This window comes from Empidonax traillii, unplaced genomic scaffold (genome assembly GCF_003031625.1).
Source record: "Empidonax traillii isolate 1590-97213 ecotype Southwest subspecies unplaced genomic scaffold, ASM303162v1 scaffold131:size1687323, whole genome shotgun sequence".
Lineage (NCBI taxonomy): Eukaryota > Metazoa > Chordata > Aves > Passeriformes > Tyrannidae > Empidonax > Empidonax traillii.
Window position 1 is genome coordinate 644,959 of NW_020955324.1, and position 24,604 is coordinate 669,562.

General features: G+C 37.4%; 1 protein-coding gene across 1 annotated transcript in view; it reads right to left on the bottom strand.

The window, feature by feature from the left end:
* The window catches only part of SEMA3E (semaphorin 3E), a 136,056-nt gene that overhangs the window by 5,398 nt on the left and 106,054 nt on the right, over positions 1-24,604 (bottom strand). Inside the window, exons 6-15 of the mRNA XM_027883659.1 lie at positions 23,084-23,203; positions 22,620-22,762; positions 19,952-20,066; positions 19,545-19,614; positions 18,101-18,245; positions 13,308-13,530; positions 10,654-10,745; positions 9,486-9,527; positions 6,243-6,409; positions 578-645 (exon numbers count right to left, since the gene is read on the bottom strand). Coding sequence (XP_027739460.1) covers positions 578-645; positions 6,243-6,409; positions 9,486-9,527; positions 10,654-10,745; positions 13,308-13,530; positions 18,101-18,245; positions 19,545-19,614; positions 19,952-20,066; positions 22,620-22,762; positions 23,084-23,203 — 1,185 coding nt within the window. The remainder of the gene's footprint in view (positions 1-577; positions 646-6,242; positions 6,410-9,485; positions 9,528-10,653; positions 10,746-13,307; positions 13,531-18,100; positions 18,246-19,544; positions 19,615-19,951; positions 20,067-22,619; positions 22,763-23,083; positions 23,204-24,604) is intronic.

Genomic DNA, 24,604 nt, shown 5'->3' on the forward strand with positions numbered 1-24,604 from the left:
GGGCATTTGTTTGTTTGTATGGGGGTTTTTGTTGGTTACTTGTTTTTTGGTTTTTTGGTTTTTTTGTGGTTTTTTTTTGTTTTGTTTTGTTTTGTTTTTGTTTTTTTTTTTTAATTTTTTTTGTTGTTATTGGTTTGATTTTTTTAAAGCAGAAAACTTGATAATGATCATAAATACACATTTTTGTTCTGGCGTGTGATTGCTCATGTCTATGCTACTGAGCCCCTTCAATTCTGGCTTAGTGTCCTGACATTATTTCATATCCATTTCAGGAGGCAGTCCTGTTGTTTCTTATGCCTGCTCAGTCTTTATTCTTTTATTTCTCTTGGAAGCCATTGAGATTCATTATCCCCATCTTTAATCTGAATATCAGGGCTGCAGAACCACATGAACATTAGGAGATGCGCCTGAAACAGTAAATTCTTAGACCTGAGTGGCGTGGGTTCATCCCCAGATTTCTTATAACATTATAGGAATATACCAATAAAAAAACTCAGGTCTGGCTCATACTCTTGGCAGACTCTGTGTTGTCTGTTCCAGGCATTTACTAGCAACTTGTAAGTGTTGAATAGATTACCAATGAACTGCTGGCCAAAGCACTGCTGCGCTGCATTTCCATGGCGAACATCTTGTCTGCGGAAACGTCTGGAGGGAAAAAAAGTGGAATTCTTTGAGAGAACACGTTTAGCTGACATACTGTTGGGTTATGCTAAAGTGGCATTAATTATAAACATAAGGAGTTAAGTCTCGCTTGCTATAAAAAATTAACATTGTTGTGAGAAGTAATAATTTATACATCAGCATTTTTTCTCTACTCAACCTACAGGGAATCACATGTCTGAAAAAAAAGAAACACATTCGTCTGGAGAAGAGGCACACCTATGTGTCCAGTTTATACTTAATTACATGGATGTCATAAATAACAAAACAGATCCCTTGAACCAACTGGAGAACATTCAGTCTTAGGGACCTTTAGCCTGTGTTTTGATTCTCTCTCTGGAAAACAAGGAAATTTTCATTTTTTAATTTAGAACAGTTTCCCATGTATGTGAATGGTAGTTCTTTTAACCTTCACTATTGTGTTATGCTTTTTTTTTCTCTTAGGAATCTCAAAGTAAAGAGAAAACACTTTATTACACCTTTGTAACAGACAGTTACTAAGCTCATTTTTCTCAACAGAGAAACAGAGAGATTCATGACTTGCCGGTGCCTAGAAAGTGAGCTAGTGGCAGAACTGTGGTCAGAACCTGGGAGCCCTGGTTTCCACCTGGAAATATTGCAAGTGCTTTTGAAAGAAGAATCAGTCTGAGTTTTGAGGTTTCTGGGGTTTATATGCATTTACAGAAAAAATGAAAACCATGATTATATGGTGCATTCCCAGAAGAATTGTGCTTTTATATGGCTTTTTTTTTAGCTCTGAGTGTCCTGATAAGTAAGATTAAGATTGCTTACTTGGGAAATAAAAGAGCCTATTGGAATGCTATACCTTGCCAGATGTAGTATGTTCTATAACCTGAAATTTAGTTTTACTAAGGATACCTTTCCTATATTTGCATAAAGAGTAATTCTACACTGCATTGCCAATGCCATACATAACAGATTTAGAGAAGAAATATGCAGTGCAGCAAATCTTACACAGCAGGCATGTGTACAGTATAAATTATAGATGCTAGAAACAAGCAAAGCCAAAGAGTTCTGTTATTCTCTGCATTTAATACTGAAATAATTTTTCTGTCTGGTGCTAAGTGAACACAAACAGAATTTTTATTTGGCACAAATAGAATTTGCTGGAACTGCATAGATTTACACTATTTAAAGATCTTGTCCATGGATGTTACTCATCACATTTCTAACCTGGCAGTAGACAGTGATTGTTATCCAAGTTCTGTCACCCATATGGAGTTCTGATCCAGGGGTGTCGGTGGACCAAGAGGACAGATTTAACCTTTACTGGTATTCAAAGAAGAACCAATGTTTTGCCATTGTTTTTTCAGGGGAACCTGCAAATTCAGTGGGGCTTTTTGAGGAGAGATGCTAAAAATACATGCATGTTATCAAACAAAAAAATGGAGATTTTGAGCTAGCAACTGGGCTTTATTATGGTCTGGGAGTTCTCATTACAATGTATGGATGCTGCAGCTATGCCTACTGATAACTCTGCAAAGTGTCAGTGCTGAATAATGTTGCCACAAGGTTTGCATGACTGTGTACAAAGATTGCTCAAAAGAGACACTGTCTTGCACAGATATACATAAACTCTATAGGATGTGCATTAGCCTTGAAAAAAAACAAACAAGAAAACGCTGCTGCTGTCAGGCCCAGCACCCCTATCTAGCAGGAACAGGACAGGTAGCAGACATGTTCTATTCTCTCTTAAGTTCCTTATGATCCTTGTAGAGCCAAAAAAATCCTAGTCTTGTAAAATGGGATTATTTCTCCATTCAAGGAAAAGAAATGTTTGTTTGATGGAATTTTGATGTTGTGAGTATGAAGACTAGGGGAAACACATTTACCAATGCCCTCACTTGCTATTTTCCTGAGGAGAAGGGAAAAATGGGATGAGGTGCTGAAAAAGCGGGCGATACTGGAAGATAAACTCATTTCATAAATACTGATACAAGCCTGGTATTTTTTTGTATTTTTTTCTTAGAAATTATTTTATTCAGAATTCTGTGAAAAACAGAGTACCCGGCAATCCCTGAGATAATCTACTATAAGCAATGTTCAGTGATTAGAAAATGTGCTGAATGTATTTAAGTGCCTTTTGCAATATATAACTTTATGAATTTAGACTTCAGTCTGTAACTCTGTGCTTTCAGGAACTTAGCAAAAATGGTCTGCAAGAAAGCAATACAAGCATTATCATCATGATCATTATTTTTATGATTCTTTATTATTTCCCAGGAATGGGTGTTGAAAAGTCTTGAGGGGAAAAGGCACCACTGCAGTTTGCATAAGTAAATCAGCAGACTGTATGCTTGCTGGTGGAGTGATTGATGTAGAAACAGACCAGAGAGGGAGAAGAGGCAGGGGAGTGACTGTCAGCTTCTAAAAATTAGCTAAAGAATCACACTAGATCCAAGCTCAAAGACAATTTTTAAATTACTTCAGCCCTTTTTCAGCCTGGACAGTGAGCTGAAAGAGCAAAGAATCTCACTTGCAGAATTTAGTACTTGTCTAGAAAAATATTGAACCTGTGTAAATCAGATTGCAGAGGTAATTGTGAACTAAAGCATTTCTGGACCTACACTTTCTCAAGTGCACTTCATGAAATTTGAATGCAATAGAAATTCCTTCTGGCATCTGAAGTATTTTCAGTATTCAGGAACCATACATCTGTGATTACCATGGAACTGTAGTGTGCTGTGCTCCCAGGATCAAGATATGGGATTTGGACTCAGTTTTTGTCTTTAATTAAATCCTACATTTAATTAATTATCCAGGCTATGCATGTACAAGGATTTATAAGAAAGACTTCCATGATTTGAAAAATTAGTACCAGATGTCAAGCAGAGGGTTTTTCTATTTATGCTTCACTTCTCTTTAAATCCTTTACACGCCTTAGTTTACAGATTTCTATTTAATGTTTCTCTAAACACTTGTTATACCTTGGAGGCCTTAGGATCTAAAGCAGATAACACTTGAATCAAAGTGGGGAGGACACACTGTACATCCCTGCCCCAGCTCAACTCTTCAACAATAGGACTGGAATTAAAAAGAGAGCTCTGAGCAGTGCTCTTACTCACCAGCAGCACTGCTCTTACAAGTCGAAAGTCCACCTAAATATACAGTATGAGGGTCACATTTGAGCAGATAAAGGTGGTATTAAGGCCAGCTCAAGTGTGTTGTAACATAAGGCACTGCTCCATGAGTCCAAATGATGAGAGGGATGTCAGGAACAGGTGAAACCAGTGCTCTCCAATGCCCTTTGCACTCACATTACCTATGCTACCACGTACAGCTTGAGCAGGAATCTGGAGTCCTGGACAAGACCAGATTAAGATATGAATGCTCTGCGATGTGGCATTAATTCTGTTTGGAGTCCAAAAAAGCCATGGCAGGGTTATCAGCTTGGAGTCCACTTGAGATCAGAAAACTCCAAGTCTACCACGACCTGCCTTTTCCAGCAGTGCTCCTCACCTTGCACCTGATGGGAAGCAACTTAAAGCAAGTTCCCAACATGTCCCAAGTAGCTCTCCTGTCTCTCCACCCATGTACCACGAAGTTAGTGTAAGCTCTTAAATTTGAAATGCTCTGAGCTTCAGCTATGAGCTAAAGTGAGCAAAGCAAATGCCATCCGTACCTCTCAACATTGTTAGTCTTGCTGGCTGTTCCCCAAACTCTTACATGTAAAACAAGTTTTGCAGACTTCAAGAACATTCAATTGAATGCAAATCCCTTCTCCACACTGCAGTGCTTATCTCAAGAGAAGGAGGGTGATAGCAGCAGCATTTTCTTCTTTTAGAGACTGACCTGCTGAATGTCGGGGGCACAAGGCACAGGAAGGTGCCTGGAGTGCTGCCCATATCACTCAGCCCTGGATAAATGTGTGTGTCAGGGGACTTAAAGGCTGCTACTCTGGAAATTGTCTTACACGAAAAATATGCTAAACATGTACAACAGAGTTCAGGGCTGAGTGAGTTTCTCTTATCTTTTCTTGGACAATAAGTAGCCTGTAGAACAACATAAATGGTGATGCTGTTAGCAGGCTAGCAGGCTGCTGGGAGATTTTTAAAGCCTTCCCTTCCTCAAATGAATTTTACATCATTAGATGAGTAACCCATATGCTTTATAATTATGATAATTCAATTTCTACTCATACTGTAGCACATTAATCTACCCGTCCTGCTATATAACTGCTCATATTTCTTATCTAGGTCCTGAAAATTTTAACCAGACTCATCTCACACTAAGCAGACAGCTGGAGCCCACTACTTCCCTTTAGATCTACTTGCAAGAGGCATGAGAAGACTATGCAATCCTGCTTGTAAAAGTGGTGTAGGTTTCCTACTTGGTTTAACCTATGTCTTAGTGTAGTAAATACAAGAGATTCTTAATTATGCTGAGTCATAGACTGTGTTTCTCATTTTTACTTTTTAATGTGCCTTATCCAAAAAGTCATGTTACCCAAGGTAACATGACTTTATTAATTATATTCTAGAAAAATCTACAGAAATGTGTGTTGGGCCTGGTTACTGTCAGCCTGCATTTGTTTGAGTGCATCCAGATTCATAAAGATGTGCAGGATCAAAAAAAGAAAAAATACAAAGACATACCTTCCTGGTTTTCCTTAGGAAACACTAACATATTAGGGATACTACTGAATAACCTCCACTAGTTTTCAAACTCTCTGTGGAAGTTACTCAGGTCATTGTAATCCTTGCAGTCCTTCCAGGTCTAATTTATACTTAAGCATATATTTGCTGCACGAGTAATTCCAAAAAAAGCCACAGAAAGAATTTTTCTTTCTCAGGTTAGAAATTACTCTCTTTAGGTGGCAGAGATGACTAAGTTTTGTAAAATGGTCTGGATTAAAACATGAATGTTCTAGCAGCTTGATTCGGGTAGCTGAATTGCAGAGCCTGGGTTTTAGAGGGAAGAAGAGAGGGAAATGACTGCAGGAAAGAATGAAGGCCAAGAACCATGAATAAATGAATGGTGATAGAGAGGGATAGTCTCCCCAAGGGAAGAATTAAAGCACCTAAATGATGTTTGTGCTTTGAACTGCCTCTAGAGTAACCTGCCTTTCAATTCACTGCGAAAAGCCTAACCCGAACATTTTACAGGAAGTTTCTGCAAAGCTTTTGCAGGAACTCTGTTTTGATATGGCTGGTGAAGGTATTTGACTACTAACACAGATTCTTTACTTTTTTTTTTTTTTTTTAGAAATTCTATTATATATGTTATTACAGTGTTATATACTCACTGTATAATACTACCAAAGCAAGTCTCTCATGTTGTAAAGTGTCTTTTCTCTGCATATGAAAAGATGTATAAGGAAATAAGAGTTTGTTTACAATGTAATGTAAATAATTCCTAAGTAACTTAGCTTTATTCACAAAAATATTCCTGTGCATTTGGCTACTTGCAATCCCCTAAGGTTATGCTAATAAATCAGCAGCTGACATCTCACTGTTCAGTTATTTGTATGAGGGGGAGATATGAAGCACTTTCTGTTGCAGTAAGAACCGTTTATGCAGATATTTTGCAAAAAGCCTGTCAGAAAAAGCAGCAGGTCTCACCTCTTTGCCTGCACTCCTGTGGGATAGTAGCGGGAGCAGGAGATCCCATCCCAGGCGCAGTAGGGATCCCGGGCGAGGCAGCAGTCAGCGCAGGCCGTGCCATACATGTCACACTGGTGGAACTTCACCTGTGCTATGACTGACTCGGAGCCAACATAGAGCTGTTGCTGTAAAAAAATACACAATATAAAATTAAATTCCAGAATTTCCACTAAAACTTGTGTTACCAATGCAGTTATTAAAAAATGTTAGATTTATCGTTGCTTGCCAGTTGCACACCCAGCCTGTGCCCTGAGGGAGGCACAGTTACTCTGTAGAAGAATATCTAATTACAGATTAAAGTCTCCTACATGAGAACAGAGAAAAAGAAAGAACGTAAAGTGAACAAGTTTGTTTTGGCATTTCCTCGCTTCTGAACTTTCAGCTTTGTAAGCTTTGTGTTTGAATAGGCAGGGGTTTACGTTTCTTTCTCTTCCTCAAGATATTTTCCGATGCCTCCCTCTTCACTTCTCTGTCATCTAATTAATCTGCAAAAAATCTCCTAATATAAAAGACTTTAAACAAAGAATTTCAAATATGCATGAGTTAAAAGCAAGCTCAATTTTAAAATGGGAGTTTTCAAGTAAATTTAACTCTTGATGCGGCTACTTAAAATATGGCCACACATTTCCATGAACAGTAGTAGAGAGATTTCTATTTTTTTTCCCATTGTGCAGTCTTTTCTTACAAATTAGCCAGTCACTATCTACGTCTTCAATGTTTATTTGTAAGGTTTGGGATTTTTTTCAGCATTAGTACTAATGAAACTTCTGAGTTCACATAAATGTCCTTTTCAAATCAAATGATTTGAATATCAAATATTACTTCAGATCAAAATATTACTTCAGATGCTGGCACAATCAGTTCAGAAAAGAATAGATTGAATTTACAGGAGTTTGAGAAAAAGTTGTCTTATCAATGAAGGTAAATTGCCTGAACACAGAAATATGCATTGCTCACTGCAATACAAACTGCTTATGAACAGCCCACTTCCACAGTTTTACCAGTCAGAAAAGGGGTTCCTAAACTGTGCTTATCCTAATGGCCGAACTTAGTCCATAATTCCCACTCTTTGACCAAGCTTTCAAAATCTGTTATTTTAAAATTACTTAACCTTGGAATATATAGACAGCTCATTTAAGCTATCGCAAAACACAAATTTTAATACAGATAGTTCATTCTTGTTCCTAATTACACCTCTTATATTGTTTAGATCACAGAAATTTAACATTCAGAGATGATAGGGGAAGAAACTAGGAGAGGCTGGTAGCAGCAATGCTTGAAGAATTTTTCTGCTGAGATAAACCAGATGATAGTATCAGGAACTCAGTGTCCCTACTGGAATGAAGAAGAAACCTAGGATACTTGTTTTAGGGGGATTCTTTGTCTGCAAAGGCTGCATTGTGATTGTCCCAGAAGACATGAACAACACTTTTAACGAGACACATGAGATGGGATTTTCTCTTTCATCTTTTAACAGGGGTAAAGGTGTCTCTAAGTCTTGGTTCACTGGAGGAGGGCAGAAAAGCAGCTGATATCTAGCCAACCGAACATCAAAGAAGAACATTCTTTCCCAGTTTCTGCAGATAAATAGCTCAGCCTTGAAATATGATATTTTATTGTACTATGACTTGGAGAAGACTGGTCAGTGTTATAAGGATATTGAGGCATAGCCAGCAAGGAGATCTCCTCAGGCTCAGTCACTCCAAGGTCAAAGGAGACCAGCCAAAACTCTCAAGGTACATCAATTTTTTCACATATACTCAGCTAAGTTACATTTCTGCTGATTTTAAAGACAAAATGACTTGGTGCCAGCCCTGTCCCTAACATGTATTCCAACATTCAATTATCCTCAGTATTAGATAACTGTATTCCATTTTAAGAATAAGTTTATCTACATTCAGCAAGCTGAACTTGGCTATTAAATCTTCTATTGTTTTACTATCAATGTTCCAGAATCCCCATACACACAGTCAGAAGCCACTTCACATGGTAAAATACATGTATGACTCTCCTATTCTCCCTCACTTTTTCTCTTTGATATCTTGAAAAAGTTAATCTACTTTTACTCCTCATAAGAATTTTTGTTCTTCAACCACTGGATTGCTTTGGTGGCTTTCTTACAATTCTCTCCAGATTTTCCAGATATATCTTGAATTAGTGGAGATATCAGCCTCCTTGGAAGACTGATGTAGTGGAAGAAAGCTACTTCAATTTTTTTTATAAAATATCTCCTTTTTACTCTTCCAACATAATCCTTTTACCATGACAATTGACTGAGAGTTAAAGGCAAGACAACTATCTGAAATGATGCAGAGTCTTTCTCCAAGTGATCATTCAGGTGCAGTGTTAGACACTCTAGTCTCCAGAGCTGCTCTCACAGTCCATGGAAAACAATGATGCAGGAAATAATTCAGAATACTTAGACCCAAGATTCTCTCCTGAATCATCACCAGAGGATTTTGTCTTTCTGCATTACCTACAGGGAGAATACAAGTTGGCTAGGCACCAAGACTGAAATAATCTTTTGGGGCAGACTCACACCTCCTATTAATGCAATATTCATCCTTTGTTACTTGTGTTTCACTATGTGTATATGCACCCATATTACACGGGATGTCTAACATTGAGATATAACTATCCTCTGGTGTTTATTATGGCTTCATGCTGAGATGATACAGTGATATAGCATGGATAAGAATCTAGCCACAAGAGTAGTAAACTGGCTGTTTATTTTAGCAGAAATTAGCGGAAACTCTAAAGGGGCTCAGATCCAAATAGCCCTACCAGGCAACTGACTTTATGGGAGACCCATCAAGGCTCTTTTTGCACTGACATCCCTATGGGCCAAAATCTGTCTGCATTTGTCAGCAAGGAACTTTTCCGTGAGTTGCCATATTCACCAAGATAGTCCCTACTGTGATTACTATGAAAGTAACTCATGAAATAAATTGAGTTTTATGTGCTTTGATATGCATGATAGTGTGAACTAAGGATATTTAACTTTAGAAATTAAAAACAAAAGTGCTTTATAAAGGAGCAGAGTACATAACCATAAGTTTATGTTACAGGATTATATATATCCAACTAGAACTCATTATAGATGGTGTACATCCAGCTATCTATGCATCGAATTCTATACCATTTACAGCTTCATTACATTTGAGTCACAATTTTCACATTTCAAACTTGTCAAATACTTACTCTTTTTGAAGAGATTTCCATAGAAATAATAGGAACTGGCATCTAAAAAATAGGAAATATTTACTTGCTTAGAAAAAAGAATGTATTTTTGCTGTGACAATAAATTAGGTAAAATAGCATTGATATTTACTTATTGCATTCAGCTTTGCAAGATTCTTTTACTTTCTTTAAGGAAAGTGTGAGGAAATAATGACTTCCAGAAGTATTCCTTTAAAAGAGTTTATTTAAAAACAACCAGCCAACACTTAATTCAGGATTATCAGAGCTACAGGAACACTACAATTTCCCTGTCAAACATGACATTAACTCTTGCCACCACTGAATCTCTTTTGTCCTACTTGAGAGTGATAAGTGGAGTGTTCTTTATAACAAAACATTCACTGAAGATAAGATAAAAATAGCAGGAATTCCTTCTTTTACCATTGTCCTCTCTGCCCTTTGCTCAGATTTCCTGGAGCAAGACATAGTCCCTAATAGGCCTGTTGAAAACAAACTTTATCAAGAGGGGCAAATTCTGTGATTTTGCCTCTGCCCCAGGAAATGAGTGAATAGTTACTCTGCCTAAATGCAGGTAGCAGATTTAAATGTTTAGCTTTGATTTTCCCTATAGTTTGAAGTAGCTTAGTCTCTTGCTTTATGTGGCTTTGTGACATGATGTGAATACTCACTAAGAGAATTTCTTTGTATTAGCTTTGCCACACACCAAATGCTGAGCTTTAATCAAGTTCTTCCTAAGCAGAATGGAGTTTTGCCTCACTAGTGATTCAGTCTTTCTGAGGATTGGGCTATTTCTATTTGGACCTCATTTAAATTTCCAAGGTTTTAGCAGGCACATTTTCATGTGTGCAGTTATCCTCTTTTAATTACTTAATTGGATATCAGGAAAAAATAAACAAAATGCAATAAGTTTCTAATTAGAAGTCACACTATGACCTCCAAGTACGTAAACAGAAAGGCAGTAGTCCTGATTTGCTTCAATATATTTCAGTACTTGGGCCATAACTCCACACAGAAAGACTTCAGTTGAAAATGAAGATTTCTTGTCATATAATAACTAGATAACTGGACACAGCTATTATATATTTGACTACCTTCAGATTTTTTATATATTTTAATTCTGCAGAAAATTCAGGACTTTTATAAACACTTCATATGCATCACAGTTCACCTTGAATACTTGCAGCTCTTCAAGAATCACTTCTTCCATTGATTCTGTCTCTTGATTGTAAATTGTTATGACTTTCAGCACAATGCCATTATCTGGAAATAAATTTAAAAAAAAAAATCAAAACACACCAAAAAGTTAAAATTGGAACATTTATATGCCCTTCAAATACCTTAAATGACTTCAAATTGTTAATGGAAAGAAATTTTTAAATATGTACAGATAGTTGCATTTTGTTGTGATTAATGAGGATTCTTACTCTGGGAAAATAAAATAAAAAAATTTTAAAAAAATTAAAATTTGTCCCTGGAAAATAAGAGTCAACTGAAACATTCCTAGGATACATGATTAACTATATTTTTCAAATGCTGGGTCATAACCCCTTGGTGAACTGCAAAAGGATCACAGAAAATGACCGTATTTCAGAAAAAGAAATGGGAGTAGGCAGAAACTGAATCCATGGAGCCCATCCGAGTCCATTGAGGCAAGCAAGTGTAAAGTAACTGTAATTATAGGATCTGACTGTTTACACTAGATAGGAAACTATTAATGACCTTAATTGCTGGCAGCAGCTCTGTTCCTCCAGGCAAGAGTAGGAAAACCTTCAGGGGTTCATTGTGCACTGTACTCACCCTCCTCTAGGAAAACACTGAGCTGCTGTTGAGCTGAAGGTGTTGGTCAAAGGAAGATGAACTAAAACATCAAAAAGACTAAGGCACGATGGACTTTAGATTTATCAACCTCTCTGTCCCTGCAACTCTCGCAGGAAATTAAAACACACAAATAGCATCTGGTCTTCCACTACTTCAGTTTTGCCTTGCTGGCTATTAATAGAATAGTCTTCCACTCCTTAATCTGAAAATCTGTCATCAGCAATGGCAGATATCACTTCCTTTCTTCTTTTACTTTCAGTCGCCTTTGATTTACAGGGGAAATATTAAGCAGGCAAGCACTGGGAAAAATGTTCAGCAAAAGATCAAAGGGGCAAACAAAGAGAGGAACCATTAAACTGGGGTCATACACCATTTCTCAAAGAGAATATGTAATCAAAGACATCAATTTTGTGATGGAACAGTAAAAGAAATTGTATTCTGAGATCTGATTTTCATAAGCAAGTCTCTTTTTAAATCCTGCTGACAGATATGTGAAAGCTCTGATGTTCGGACTTCTCCTTTGGTGAACCTTTCTAACCTGCACTGCTACCCTAAGGAAACTTTGCTCAGCTCTAAGACATTGCTTAAATATGTTACACAGCAGGTTGGATTTGGATTAAGAAAAATATTAACCCTTTCTAACATCATATTGCCCAAAAAAGCAGTGAGTTTTCTGATGGGAACCTTGTCAGAGCAGAGATTGCAGGTTTCATTTCAGAGTGTTCGAAATCCAAATTCTTTTGCTGGAATTTCTTCTCATCTGAGATCAGACAGCAAAACGCTTAAGCCCCTTTGGATTTAACTTTGCTAAACAGAGGTCTTATGTACAAGAACATTTTAAACAATCTCAATCAGAAATGCAAGCAGAAAATATGAAAAATGGAGGCCACCTTATAAAATATGCTCTACAGAAATAAGTGACACATGGTGTTTTATAGACCGCAGTAAGTTCAATAACAAGACCATACTGAGACTTAGAAAAGAACTCTAGGATAAATAAGCCTTTGCTATTCTACAAGCATACTTTTTTTGAACGTTCTCAACACTAAAATGTGCTTATCAGAGGAATTTCATCAGTAAAAAAATAATTCACTGTAACTGCTTTCCTAGACAAAATGGTCAAAATGATTTGTGAAACCACTCTTGTTGTTAAATTGATTAAATGTGAATGTAAGAATCCTTGGATTTTTTCCAGACAGATTAGATGTGACTAAAATCTTGCCTAGTTCCAGCCTTCCCTCTTATTTTCTTAAGTTTTCTTATTTTTCAGATACCATTAGGTTATCTATTTTTTCTCAGCTTTCTTAGACTTAGTCTATATTATATTTTGCCTTAGTCATGTTTGTTTGGAAGATGTTTAAAAATCTCTTTAAACAAGCTCTCTATGTTAAGAAAATGGCACAAAAGGAAGACAAGAAAGCTTGTCAGGAAACTTCTAACAGTTTAAAAAAAAAAAAAACTTAGACATTTCCTTCTTCCTTCCTTGAGCTGTGTTGTAACCCCAACTCTGGAAGCTGGCAGTTTCTTTTTAATGGTATCAGCTAGACTTGTGGTCTCCAGAACTGAGGAAAATAAACTGTGGAATAAAGCCAGTAACTTGAGCTGATATTTTTGAGAATCATATCACCTTTGTTTTTCTCAAGCCTCCAGGTCTCAGCTCAGATCTATGCTCAGATACAGGATTGTGTTCTGAAGTTTAAAATATAAGGCCAGTTGTTCTGCAATTTAATTTAAGGTTCTTGTTGGAAAAGGAAAGAAATTAAAATGAAATCCTGTACTTAGGATTCTCTTCCTAGTCTTTAAATGTTTCCCTACCATTATTTTCCTATGTAATGTTATCATCACAGTGAAGCACAGGTCTACAATGACTGCTATCCTCTGTAAGGTGAAGACTGGAACAGTTGTGCAAAGAAAGATTGATAAAAAGGAATGTCATATAGACTTCCTTCATCCTAGAGACAAAAGAAAATTTATTACATTTTCTTTCTTGCTTTCTTTAATTACCTGTGCCAATGAACAGGACATCATATTGCCCATCTTCAGCTTCCACTCTGTCCACTGCTAGTTGTTTAAGATTATACTTTCCATCTGTTTTAACCAGTATTGGTCTCTTATGAACAGGCCTGATGGGCTGATACATTAGTGGATGAGTCCTGGCAAAATGGACAGCTTCATCAGGATAGTCTTTAGTGGTAGTGTACAGACCTCCATTCACCTTGCTGGCACACTGCAAAAACAGAAAACAGATTTTCCTGAAGGTTTGCCAAATAAATTGTTAGAAACAGGTCTTGTTTTCAGGGGTGAAGACAAGTCTACAGAAAACCTGTCCTATAAACGAGCACAGAAGACCACAATAGGAATTGGGACAGTGAACTCTAAGCATGTGCAGATTATTAATCATGAAAAGAAAGGGAATGTTGAACAGAGCCTTGGCATCGTCATATTTAGAAAGAGGGAGTTCCTCCCTCTTTGGCATGCTGAGAGAAGAATAAATAGTAGCACGTCTAGATTTTGACGAAAGCCATAGTGCTTATGTCTTCCCCAAATTCATACTGAAGATGTAATCAAAATGGCCATTGACAGAGTTAAGAGAAAGGGGTTTCCTGTCCCAGCAGAGACACAGCCATGCAGAGTCAGCAGAACACTAATACTTGAAATCAATCTCTAGTCTCATTACTTTTTGACTGCAAAACATATTACCATAAGAAACTAAGGAGACTTAAAAATTATGCCAGCAGCAACAGTAATTCTTGATTTCAGGCATTCTAACAGTATTATGTTTGATTCTAATTCCTAACTCACAATGCCAGTATTATATATCACAGTTTAGCTTCAAATACTAATGTTTGCATTGATCAATCTATCAGTTTGCAAAGCAAATAAACTTTACATCAATGACTGATTAAAAGAAGCTTACTCCTTCAGTCAAATGTGCAATTAGGGATAATTTAAAGCATTAAAGAGAGAAGTTAATTTTAGGATGCTTTGTGAAGGAGATAGTGTTTCCCAGCTGAACACAGATTCTACATTTCCAATTTGCTTCATGATGTCTAATTGAAACCATTTATGATCAAGCTGGAAATATCTCAGTAACCATTTACTTTCTCCAAATATTCATAGACAGTGTGGTTTAAGAAACATTTCAAGCAAAGCCACAGTAGCAGCCTTTCCCTATTTAAATTGGATTTTTAAATCAATAAAATGAAACAAAATACCCTTTACGTTTACTGGAAACAGTAATTTTAAACTTGTGGTCAACTATAATTGACAATAACAAACTCCTGCACTTGTCAAGCAGTGCAACGTTTGTTTCCACTTTCTGGGCTTAGCTACAGGAAAGTATTTGTTCAGTGTTGACTTAAAAGTAATTGTCTAATCAACCTAATGATGGAATTTCACTGGCTGTTTGCAATAAGGAAACAGAGCTGGAGCATGAAGACAGGCTAAGCCTCTACTTCTCATGCACTGCACAGCATATCAAGTGAATAGTCATTGCCAGGTTCCCTTTACAGAGTTCTAGCCCTGGAGAGATTTAATAAAAATAATCCTTCACAGGCTTTTCATTTTTAATTAAATAAAATCAAGTAGTCTAGAAAGGAAACAGTAGATGCAGCTGTCCCTGAAGTCTATCAACACCACCTTTGATTTTACTGATGTCAGTTCCAGAAGCAGTACAGCCTAAATGAACTAAAAGAATAAGCAAAACAGGGGCAGAGATTATGGCAGAAGTAGTGCGGCGGATTTCAGAGCCAGTCAGAATCTGCATGACTCTTAACAATGGTTTTCTGCTTATTTAGCTTTAAGCCCTACTCTCATTCCTTATAGTCTTATTCTTTACTCATTCAATACCTAAGATCAAAGAGTGCTGACTCTCAGAGATGCCTAATAGTAGGTTATTTTTGGGCTCTTGTCGCTGACATTCCTGAAACGGGAAAGGTACTGAGATTGAGTTTACCAGTATGCTGAGCTTTTCTTTGGAGTTTGAAACCTAACACTTGGCTACAGTCTGACACATGCTTTCTCTTCCTGCTTTTGGAAAAACATTGAAAAGACCTCTAAACTGTGCCTTAAATGAGTAGCCAAAAATGAATCAATTAATGCTTTGTTAGCTGGCAGAACCAGCTACTTCAGCCTCTGATATGCTCTGCAACATATAGAGAAAAACACGATTAAATCTATTAACATCCCCGAAGGACCTGGTTCCTTATCCAATTTGTTCCATGATATGGGGAAAATTACTTGCACTTCTACTCCTTTTTCAGCTCCTACGCCTTGCCTTTTGGGGAGGTGACAATCCAGTCTGACCCAAAGGTGTCCAAGGGAGAGAAGCTTTGAAAGTGAATGGAACTTAGAGCAGTGTTTCTGTAAATCATTGTCAAATTTGCTGAAGTGCTGACTCAGTGTTCTCTCCTTCTTGCCAAAACCCCACCATTTAATCTTCAGGGCTAGGAGATATCAATGTAATAACTGCAGTCATTAATACTGAATTCATGCCTGTGTTTAATGCTAGTCCAGATAACATATGTGAGGCGTTCTACTGCCTGGAAAAAATGAACACCACTTAAAGAACTTGGACTGTATCATCATTGTAAAATATACAACCATTATGCAATCCATGCATGGTACATGCAAAAAATATAAATTTGTTATACCAAAACTCAAATAGGAAACCAATAATTCCTTTGAATTCAACCATTTTTCTCCAAATGTAATAATTTATTTATCTATTTTTCTATCCTGACTCAATACCAGTGACTTTGAACAATACAAACCAAAAAATTACTTGGTATTTATGTCAGCACTTGCTACAGTGGTATCTCATTGGCCAAGATGGTCAAATCATATTCACAATGTTTAAATCTCAGATAATCTCTTTTTTGGAGCACCTGATTCAACAATTTGACTTATGTCTCAAACCCCAAGAGAAGCAGAGGAAAACATGAATTTAAAATGATTAATTTAAAAAGAGAAAGGACATGCATTTGAAATCGCACTACAAGGAGAAAGGCTGTACTGGCACAGAGTAGGTAAGTTTATAGGCCTTTTCACCTCTCATTACTGAGATTCAGTGATAAATTAATTGTATGCAATGCTTATTACTGAAAATGATTGTGTTCAGTATAAAAGAGAATATTGAGTCAGCAGAAAGTAATGCTCCATCAACTGTTTATTCTCCCTTTAAGCTCAAGAGAGTGAGCCCCCAGCCTGGGAGAAGATTAAGAGGTGAAGTTTGAAAACTGGAGGGGATTTAGCCAAACAGCTGTTGGAAATGTCTTTGCATCTCAGAGAGCCAGAAATCCACCCAATGCTGACACGATAGGGGGTGGAGCTTCATGGGTGTTAACAAAAGCAGCTTTGCAACAGATGACAATTGCCATGGGTGGGTAAGTAGCTGTAATCCCAAAAGGTACAGGGCAAGGAAGAAATCCTGGATGTGATGCTTCCCTGAGTTAGCCTGGCATTGCCTGCTGTGGGGCTCCTCCTGACTGGCAGAAGGAAGGGGAAAGTGAGGGAGGCCCTGGCTCTGCCTCTTCTGTGAGATGGTGATGGGCCCCTGAAAAGCGAAGGGCACCCTCAAGCTGCACCAATAGGCAGAGAAGGAGGAGATGTGAGAGCCCTGGGACAGAAACTTCAGGAAAAGGGTTTGAGGTGAAGATTATTTGTGATGCCTTTGTGAAATCAACACATGAATTAAGAACGCTTTGTAGAAATTAATTACCTGCCTCTAAGTAATGAGTTTGTGATTTCCTCTAGAAATCTAAATGCCAGGCAGGAACAACTCTCTATATGACAGCACCTCCAAAGTTACAGAGTGTGCTACAAAGATTAATCATGTTTTCAAAATATGTTTTTTCTTTCCTTCATTTAATGTTCATTGGGGGAAAAAATGTTTATAAAGAAACTTGTGTAAAAATTAACAAAAAAAAAGTATTGTTTTGCTGAGTTTGGTTGTTTGCAATCTTGTTTTAGTATTTCTGTATTCTTTTTAAAGGATGCAGAACAAAAATGTTGATAAGCCTGGAAACTCAAGGGCAAGCTTAAGATGATGAGCTTAAGGGTAGTAAAATCTCACTCTGTGCTGTCTGAAAGCAAACCAATGAATTACAAGGGTGACAGACCATGGTTTCTAGAAAGAACCAGTCTTGAGAGAAGGACCTTGAATAATGGAGAATTTGCTCCCCATCTACGAAAGCATTTATTCTGATTAGTTACTTTTATTAAAATTTATGTCTCATTTCTAACCTGTGCATTGATTTCAATTATAGAAGTATTCCAATTTGGTCTTTTTTGAAAAAGAGGTGGAAAAACCAAACCAGAACCACCTCACCTTGAAATAATGGATTCCTCTTGTGGTTTTTGTTTTTTTCCTTCCTTTAATGCTTGTTAAATGTTCTGATTTCATCAGGCAAAACAAAGAAGATGAGGTTCCTTCACAGGTAACACAAACTGTTTCTCAATGCAGCATCTGGCCCACCTTCTAGAGATGCCGCTTTCTATCCCTGGGGTCCTAACTTTGGAATCTTATGACTTTCACACAAGGTTGATAAATTAAAGTCCCAAGAGGATTTTGAAAAACCTTATATACTTAATCCCACTATTTGCCTTTTGGAAATGTATAGGTCTAGTACTTGATTAACTTATCACTGAGCCATTCCACACTTTTCCAGAAATGCGGAGTACTCAAGGAAATATACTCTGGACTGTGAAGTCAGGAAGATTTGTGTATTAGCAGCAGTCTACGTTTTCTTTTCAGTTTCATTTACATAGCAAAGCAAGGGAAAATAGATTGTACTTACTGAACCAGGTCTAGGATAAGGTACTTTTCTTTCGTAGAGAGCCCAGTGGTATTCAGGTCCTTCTTTATGAGCGTACGGTCCATTGAAAGCCGCTCGGACACTTGCCATGTGGTAAACACATATAGCATAGCCTCTGAATATATTGCTAGGAAGTGAAATTTAAAGACATTATTAAAGCCATATCTCCCACTCAGTATATATAATACTGGTTTTATTGTGCAATTAAAATAAGTCACATTTCAACAGTATTCAGGGAGAAAATACTACTTAATTCATTCCTATATGATTTTTTTCTAATTACTGTGTCCAATGTTCTTTAAATGTCTTTAATGTGTTTATGTTTATAACATTTTCCAAGGAAGCTCTGTGTTGTTATGCCAAAATTTGATGATGGTGAACACAATCTCTAAATTACTTGTTTAGAAACACAGAGGAAGCACAGTGAACTGAACTCAGGTTTTATATGTCTTTGATTAGTTACTTAAACAGTTTACCATTTTTCTTCTCTAACATTTTTCCTATTATTTTTGCTTGGAAAGGTGGAAATCAACCAATGCTGACTAAAATAAACAGTGACTAAAATGAGTCCTTTTTTGGGACTGTTGGTTGATGTTATTAGTTAGATCAGAAAATCACTCTATGTAGGTCAATCCACATAAAAGTTTCTATTTTACTTTTAAATTTTATTCACTTATTTCCAGAGAAGCAATTGATTTTTTTTTTTAAAGAAGCATCAGTGCTCTCTACAAAGGAACTATTTCTGAAAACCTCACAAGGTGATCGAAATAATTTTAATTGGGTGTCCACTTTTCTCTACTGACATTGGGAGCCAGTAGGAAATGCCAGGTGTCTGCATCCCTAGAGGAGCAGATCTCACTGTCTTTATTAGAAAAAAATAAATCAAGAGATAGTAGCCAAAGCACAGCTGGTCTTTTCTACCAGTACATCCTAAACTAACAGTTGGATTTCCAAGATGAGAGAGCTACATGCTTACACTTGAACTAGGCTGCAGTGGAAAAGGAAGAGGAGGCCACCAGCAACATCACAGCCAGTGCTTTAGACTTCACTAAGAAGTCAGTAGTAATTTAAGCTGCTATCTGCTTAACCTTGAAATACAGTGAACTCTTTGAGGAATACAGGGGACTCTGAGATGCTGTTCTCATAAGCATGCAGGAGCACATAAACTTCAACACTAGGAAATATTCAAGCTGAGAAACATTTAATTAATTTGTGATCCTGATAGACTGAATCACTGAATGAGATTTCAGCCCCTGAGTGTTATAGAGCAGTTTTTACATTAACAAGGAAGCCCACTGGGACTAGAACAGAGATTAAACTGTTTACTATATATTTGCTAGGGGATATGTATCATGCAGCTTCTATCTCTTTAATAGACTGTTCAAACATTCCTCCGTGGCTGCTATTATTTCTTCTAGTTGTTTACCTTGTAGTGTTGAAGAGGCCAAATATCACTGGATTTTTGTTATCACGAGTTTGCAGCAAAAACACATCCTCTGTAAAATTTAAATGCAACATTATTGATAAGAAACTACTTTTCCCAGCCCCAAAAGAGAAACTTCATCGATTGCTAAAAGTATAGTCTTATTTTACTCATTTATTCTATTTAATTTTATACAGATTTTAAAAGCGATCTTTAAAACCAACGCAATACATATAAGAGTAATTGGTGATAGCCAGCTCCATATTTATAGAACTGCATATACACTGGAAACAAAACACTAACAACCACCCTCTGTTAATGAATAAAACAAGAAGAATATTTAACAGGAAGATGTGTTATGTATGGCTTTTTTGGATAGTTTTAGGTCTATTGCAGTCTAGGATATTTACCTAATTCATCAAAATGCGTATCAATTCCGTTTCTCCCAGGCACAGAACAAACTAGCCTGGTTTTGAGGAAAGTGGTCCATTTATTGACGAGCATTCTCTGGCCTCCCATATCATTCTGTGTAGAAAGAAACAAGTGCCAATGGTAATTTGAATGAGTAAGTCTGGAAGCACAAACATCTCTGGTGAATTAATTGTTCATTGTGTCTTTTAATGCCAAAAGCATTCCTTTCCAAACCACATGGCTATTACTAGTACTATTTCTCTGGAGTCAGTTTTCAAGTAGGATTGCACTGATCAAGTCCAGGTCTCATTAAGAGCTGTGGGTTTATAAGAATTTTTTAATTCTATACCACATCCCTGGATAGTTTTAACTATACAGCTGTTGCAAAGCTTTTTTTATTGCTCATTTTTGTAAATTAGATATACTAAGTACATTAGTGAAGTTTAGCTTTGCTGTAAGAGCTCAGTGCAGGGTTAGTTTGATGCATTTGGAAGCTGAAGCCCTGAATCTATCTATAGAGCTGGTACAGCTGGGGCAACTGTTGGGACTTTCAAGAAAAGGGAGCATTTAGTACCACTTAGCAATCAGATTTTTTAACCTTTAGGTAGCATCCTCAAACTATGGCGTTATATTCAGGTAGTCTGTGTAACTGGCTGTTGAAGGCTCTGCAATAGGCTTGCAAAACTCCTCTCACAAACAGCTGTTTTACTCAGAGAAGTAGAAATATGCAGACTAGGTGCCTCTGTGTTGCAAAACCCGTTACAGCTCAGATAAAAATATAGAAGTTGGGAAAAAAGGCCAGTTCCTGAATCACTAGCTATTGTTTGTATTCACTAAATAAACTCTGAATTATATGGCTGTTAATGGCCAGATGATGAAAGACTTGGAGTTTTGGAGCAGTGGAAGAGAAAGGTCTGTGGGATTTCGGGTTAACCCATGGCTAGAGATAAGACTTCCAGGTAGATATATTGCAGACTAGAGGGAACTTAAAATAATCTATGAAGAACATAAGCCAAAGAATTCTACTTCAGATCTTGATATGGGCTGGAATCCAGGAAACCAACTGGCTTTGTGAACATCAATGTCTGAGGCTGCAATTTGGTACTTTGCATACTTCAGATGTTTTTTAGTTTTACATGAGTGGTGAAGGAAGTTTAATAGGTAGTATGCTGGTGAGCATTTGTGACATATACCATATGTGGAGGTGACAGAAGATTTTTAACTTGTGTCTTGCTCTTCGCACAATACTTTCAAGAATCTACCTCCCAGAGTTAGGAGGGGGAATATATATTTTTTTTGAAACAAAATCAAATGTTAAGAAATAACCTTCTCTTTTCTTTCTTTCATCAAACAAGAGTAGTCCCAGTGGGAATGGGAGCACTCCTCTCACCAGTGTAACAGTGGTCAGTTACTAGAAAAGGAATGCACTCAAAATTTATCAGCTGCTCAAAGAGAACCAGTTATGGGAAGCTTGATTCAGGAGATCGTGTGTTAACTGTGCTTCTCTCCACCAGCTGCCTGAGATCTCCCTGTGTGTGGGTCAGGGAGCCAAAAAGAGATGCCATCAACATACCAGGAGCATGGTCTGAGTGGGAAATGGATGATCATGCAGGGCAGTGGAGAGAAGCAAGGTCTTTCCTCATGACTTTTCTGGCAAAACTTAAGTCTGCCTGTGATAATAATTTGCTGGACAATTTGATCATTCTTTCTAGTTTCCTATCTGCACAACTTTTCTTAGTTGCTAAGAAGAGGAATGAGAGATTAAATGAAAACATTAATTGGCTACTATTTATAAAACACTCTAGAGGTTGTTGGCATTGCACCCTTGCTATCATTCTTGCATCAGAGGTTTTCAAAATTTATGAAAACACAGGCGTCCCTGCTCATGCCAGGGGGGTTGGAACTAGATGATTTTTAAGATCCCTTCCAACCCAAACCATTCTATGATTCTATGATTTTGTCAGGGACCTTTGGAGATTGTCTTGTCCAACTGTCCTACTCAAAGTAAGTTACTTTGAACAAGTTGTTCAGTAAATTGCTCAGGCCTGTGTCCAGTGAGGATTTTAACCTCTGCAAGGATTGAGACTCTGGGCAACCTTTGTCAGTGTTCAACCACCCTGGCAGTAAAAAAATGTTTCCTTACATTCTGATTTAATTTAATGTGTTTCAATCTGTGACCATTGCCTCTTACCCTATCCAGCTGTTTGATAGGAAAGCTACTGACCCTGCACAACCTCAATTCAGTCCTCACTGACAGAATAGGAAAGCAAGAGGGAATATCAGAGAGGACTGGTGGCTGGGCTGCTTCTGTCACCTGGAATATGAAGGGACATCATTTTATGTCAGCTGTGGGAACTGCAAGAGGCCCTGGACCTACAGCCAGTCCAAAGGATGATACAGCCCTGATCTGATCTGAGAATGTGGATGGTAAGAGAAGTCCTGTGGGCAACTGCTGTTACTGTTACCACCTCTCTCAGCTAAACTGAACTTCAAATACAGATTTTGGATGACTTGTGAATGTTATTGTGCTCAAGGGTGAGTAGATGTAAGGTTTTCATTCAGACCATCATGCACTAACAGATGACATATTTGCCTGGGGGAGAAGGACCAAAGAAAGGAACACGCTCTCTTTTTCATTTATCTGGGGAGTCAGAGAAAGGACCTTACCGCACATACTCGTCCCACTCTGGTATATATGGCATGAGTGCTCGTCTCAGCCTCTAAAGCTTTTTCAGTAAAGAAGAAATATACTTTGTTATCGTCGTGATCTTCATTGTCAGGAATCATATATGAGCCAACAAATTTTGGTTCTTTAAAAGAAAACAGAAATGAATTGAGTCTAAGTTATTAAAACTTTCTCCTATTTTTTCAGCCCTTAAAAATCAGATGGCAGCAAGCAAAAAATAAAATTAAAAAACAGGATTATGTCAATCAGAGAGCTACCTAAGGGCAACTAGATGATAGAAATAGGGTGTTGATGAAAAATGTCAAGGAAAAAAACGTAGTTTAATTGAATTTACCTCCAAATGGATATATATATTCACAAATAGTATTTTTAAAATTTGTGGTTATACAGATATTGTCTAGTCATCTGAAACACCCGTGGTTCTTTCTTCTTCTCCTTCCCATACCTTTCAATAGGCGCTCATTGTCAGGTTCTGTTCGGAGATGGGCCATGCGATTCGTGGAGCGAAACAGGGCAGCATCTCTTCCCCAGTAGTCACTGTAGAGACCAGTAAAAAGTTCACCACCTGCAAACCATACATGAAAAAAACCAAAATGAAACAATTTGGTAATGTTCTAAACATTAATTTTATTGCATGTGATAGGAACCACAATTTAAACATGGCTCATTAATATTTGATGAGGTAAGAAGGTGAGCTGGTATTGCCTAACAAGCACATGGACATGGACATTGTTCCTACTAGCAGTGTAATATTTACAATTGGAGCAACATGAGGACAAGAATTTTAAATTTCATGAGTCTTGGTCTCATTTTCAAAACTGGCTTAACAAGATAGATTCACACACAGAACGTGAGGGCATTAAATTAACATCTATCCACATCTGCCACAATAACATCCAACAGATTAGGCACCCAAGTTCAAAGATCTCACTGTGGGTCAGTTAGAGCCTTGCTCTAGGGACACTAACCCTTTGTTGGCACTTAAATTTTCATCATTGCAAAGATTCTGACCAGTGGTTTGCTGCTGAGCAGTTCCAGATGTGCCCTGGTCTTGCTAATGAGAAGGAGCCAATTACCTGGTTGAAGAACTGAAAGAGACATGGTGGGTTTGTGAGGAGACATAACAGGAGTCAGAAAGTGGGATGAAAGTGGAGCAAGTTTTCAGAGAATGCAATGCTAAGGATAAGAAGAGTGTTAGCTGCACCAAACTACTGATTTGGGCTACACTGCAGGGTTACAGACAAAGGCTAAACCATACCTGAATCCACAGACCAGAACTCAAACACAGGAGTATTTCCTGAGCACAATTTTGAGATTTGGCTTTGTGCAAAAGATGGTGGGAAAAAAAAAAAAAAAGTCATACTGAAAACACTGGAGGGCGAGATGCAGTTATCTCCCCAGCTGGAGAGATAAGAAGCAGTACCTACTACCTTAGAAGTGATTTCTATAAACAAGAACATGTTTTATTAGGCTGAGGAGGTTTTTCCAGTCAGCCTACTGGAGCTGTTCCACTTCCCCTGGAATAACTACAGTTTGGGAATAATTTTCTGGCCAAGGGGCTTCAGTGTTCACCAGACAGAGAAAAAGGGACTATTTTTCTCTGCTCCAGCAATAACTTGCTTTCATATTGTTAAAATATTCATCACAGAAGCAACAGGACCTCAGATTTCATCTCTCCTGCACAACTGGTGATGAGTATTTCCTGAAAAATTTATGGAAATAGGAACTAGGTATAGGTATAATTGGATTACATATAAGTTTAAAAATCCAGTCGATATATGACCATTCTAAAATTGTGATGCTGGACATATTTTACCTTAGTAAAAGGCCATATTATTAAAGTAAATATATATATATATACACCATGTTAGTAAAATACCAACAATAGTTATACCTTTTATTTATGTATAGACACTATTCCCCTTAGCTGACCAAAAATTAACAATAACATATTTCATATCATTGT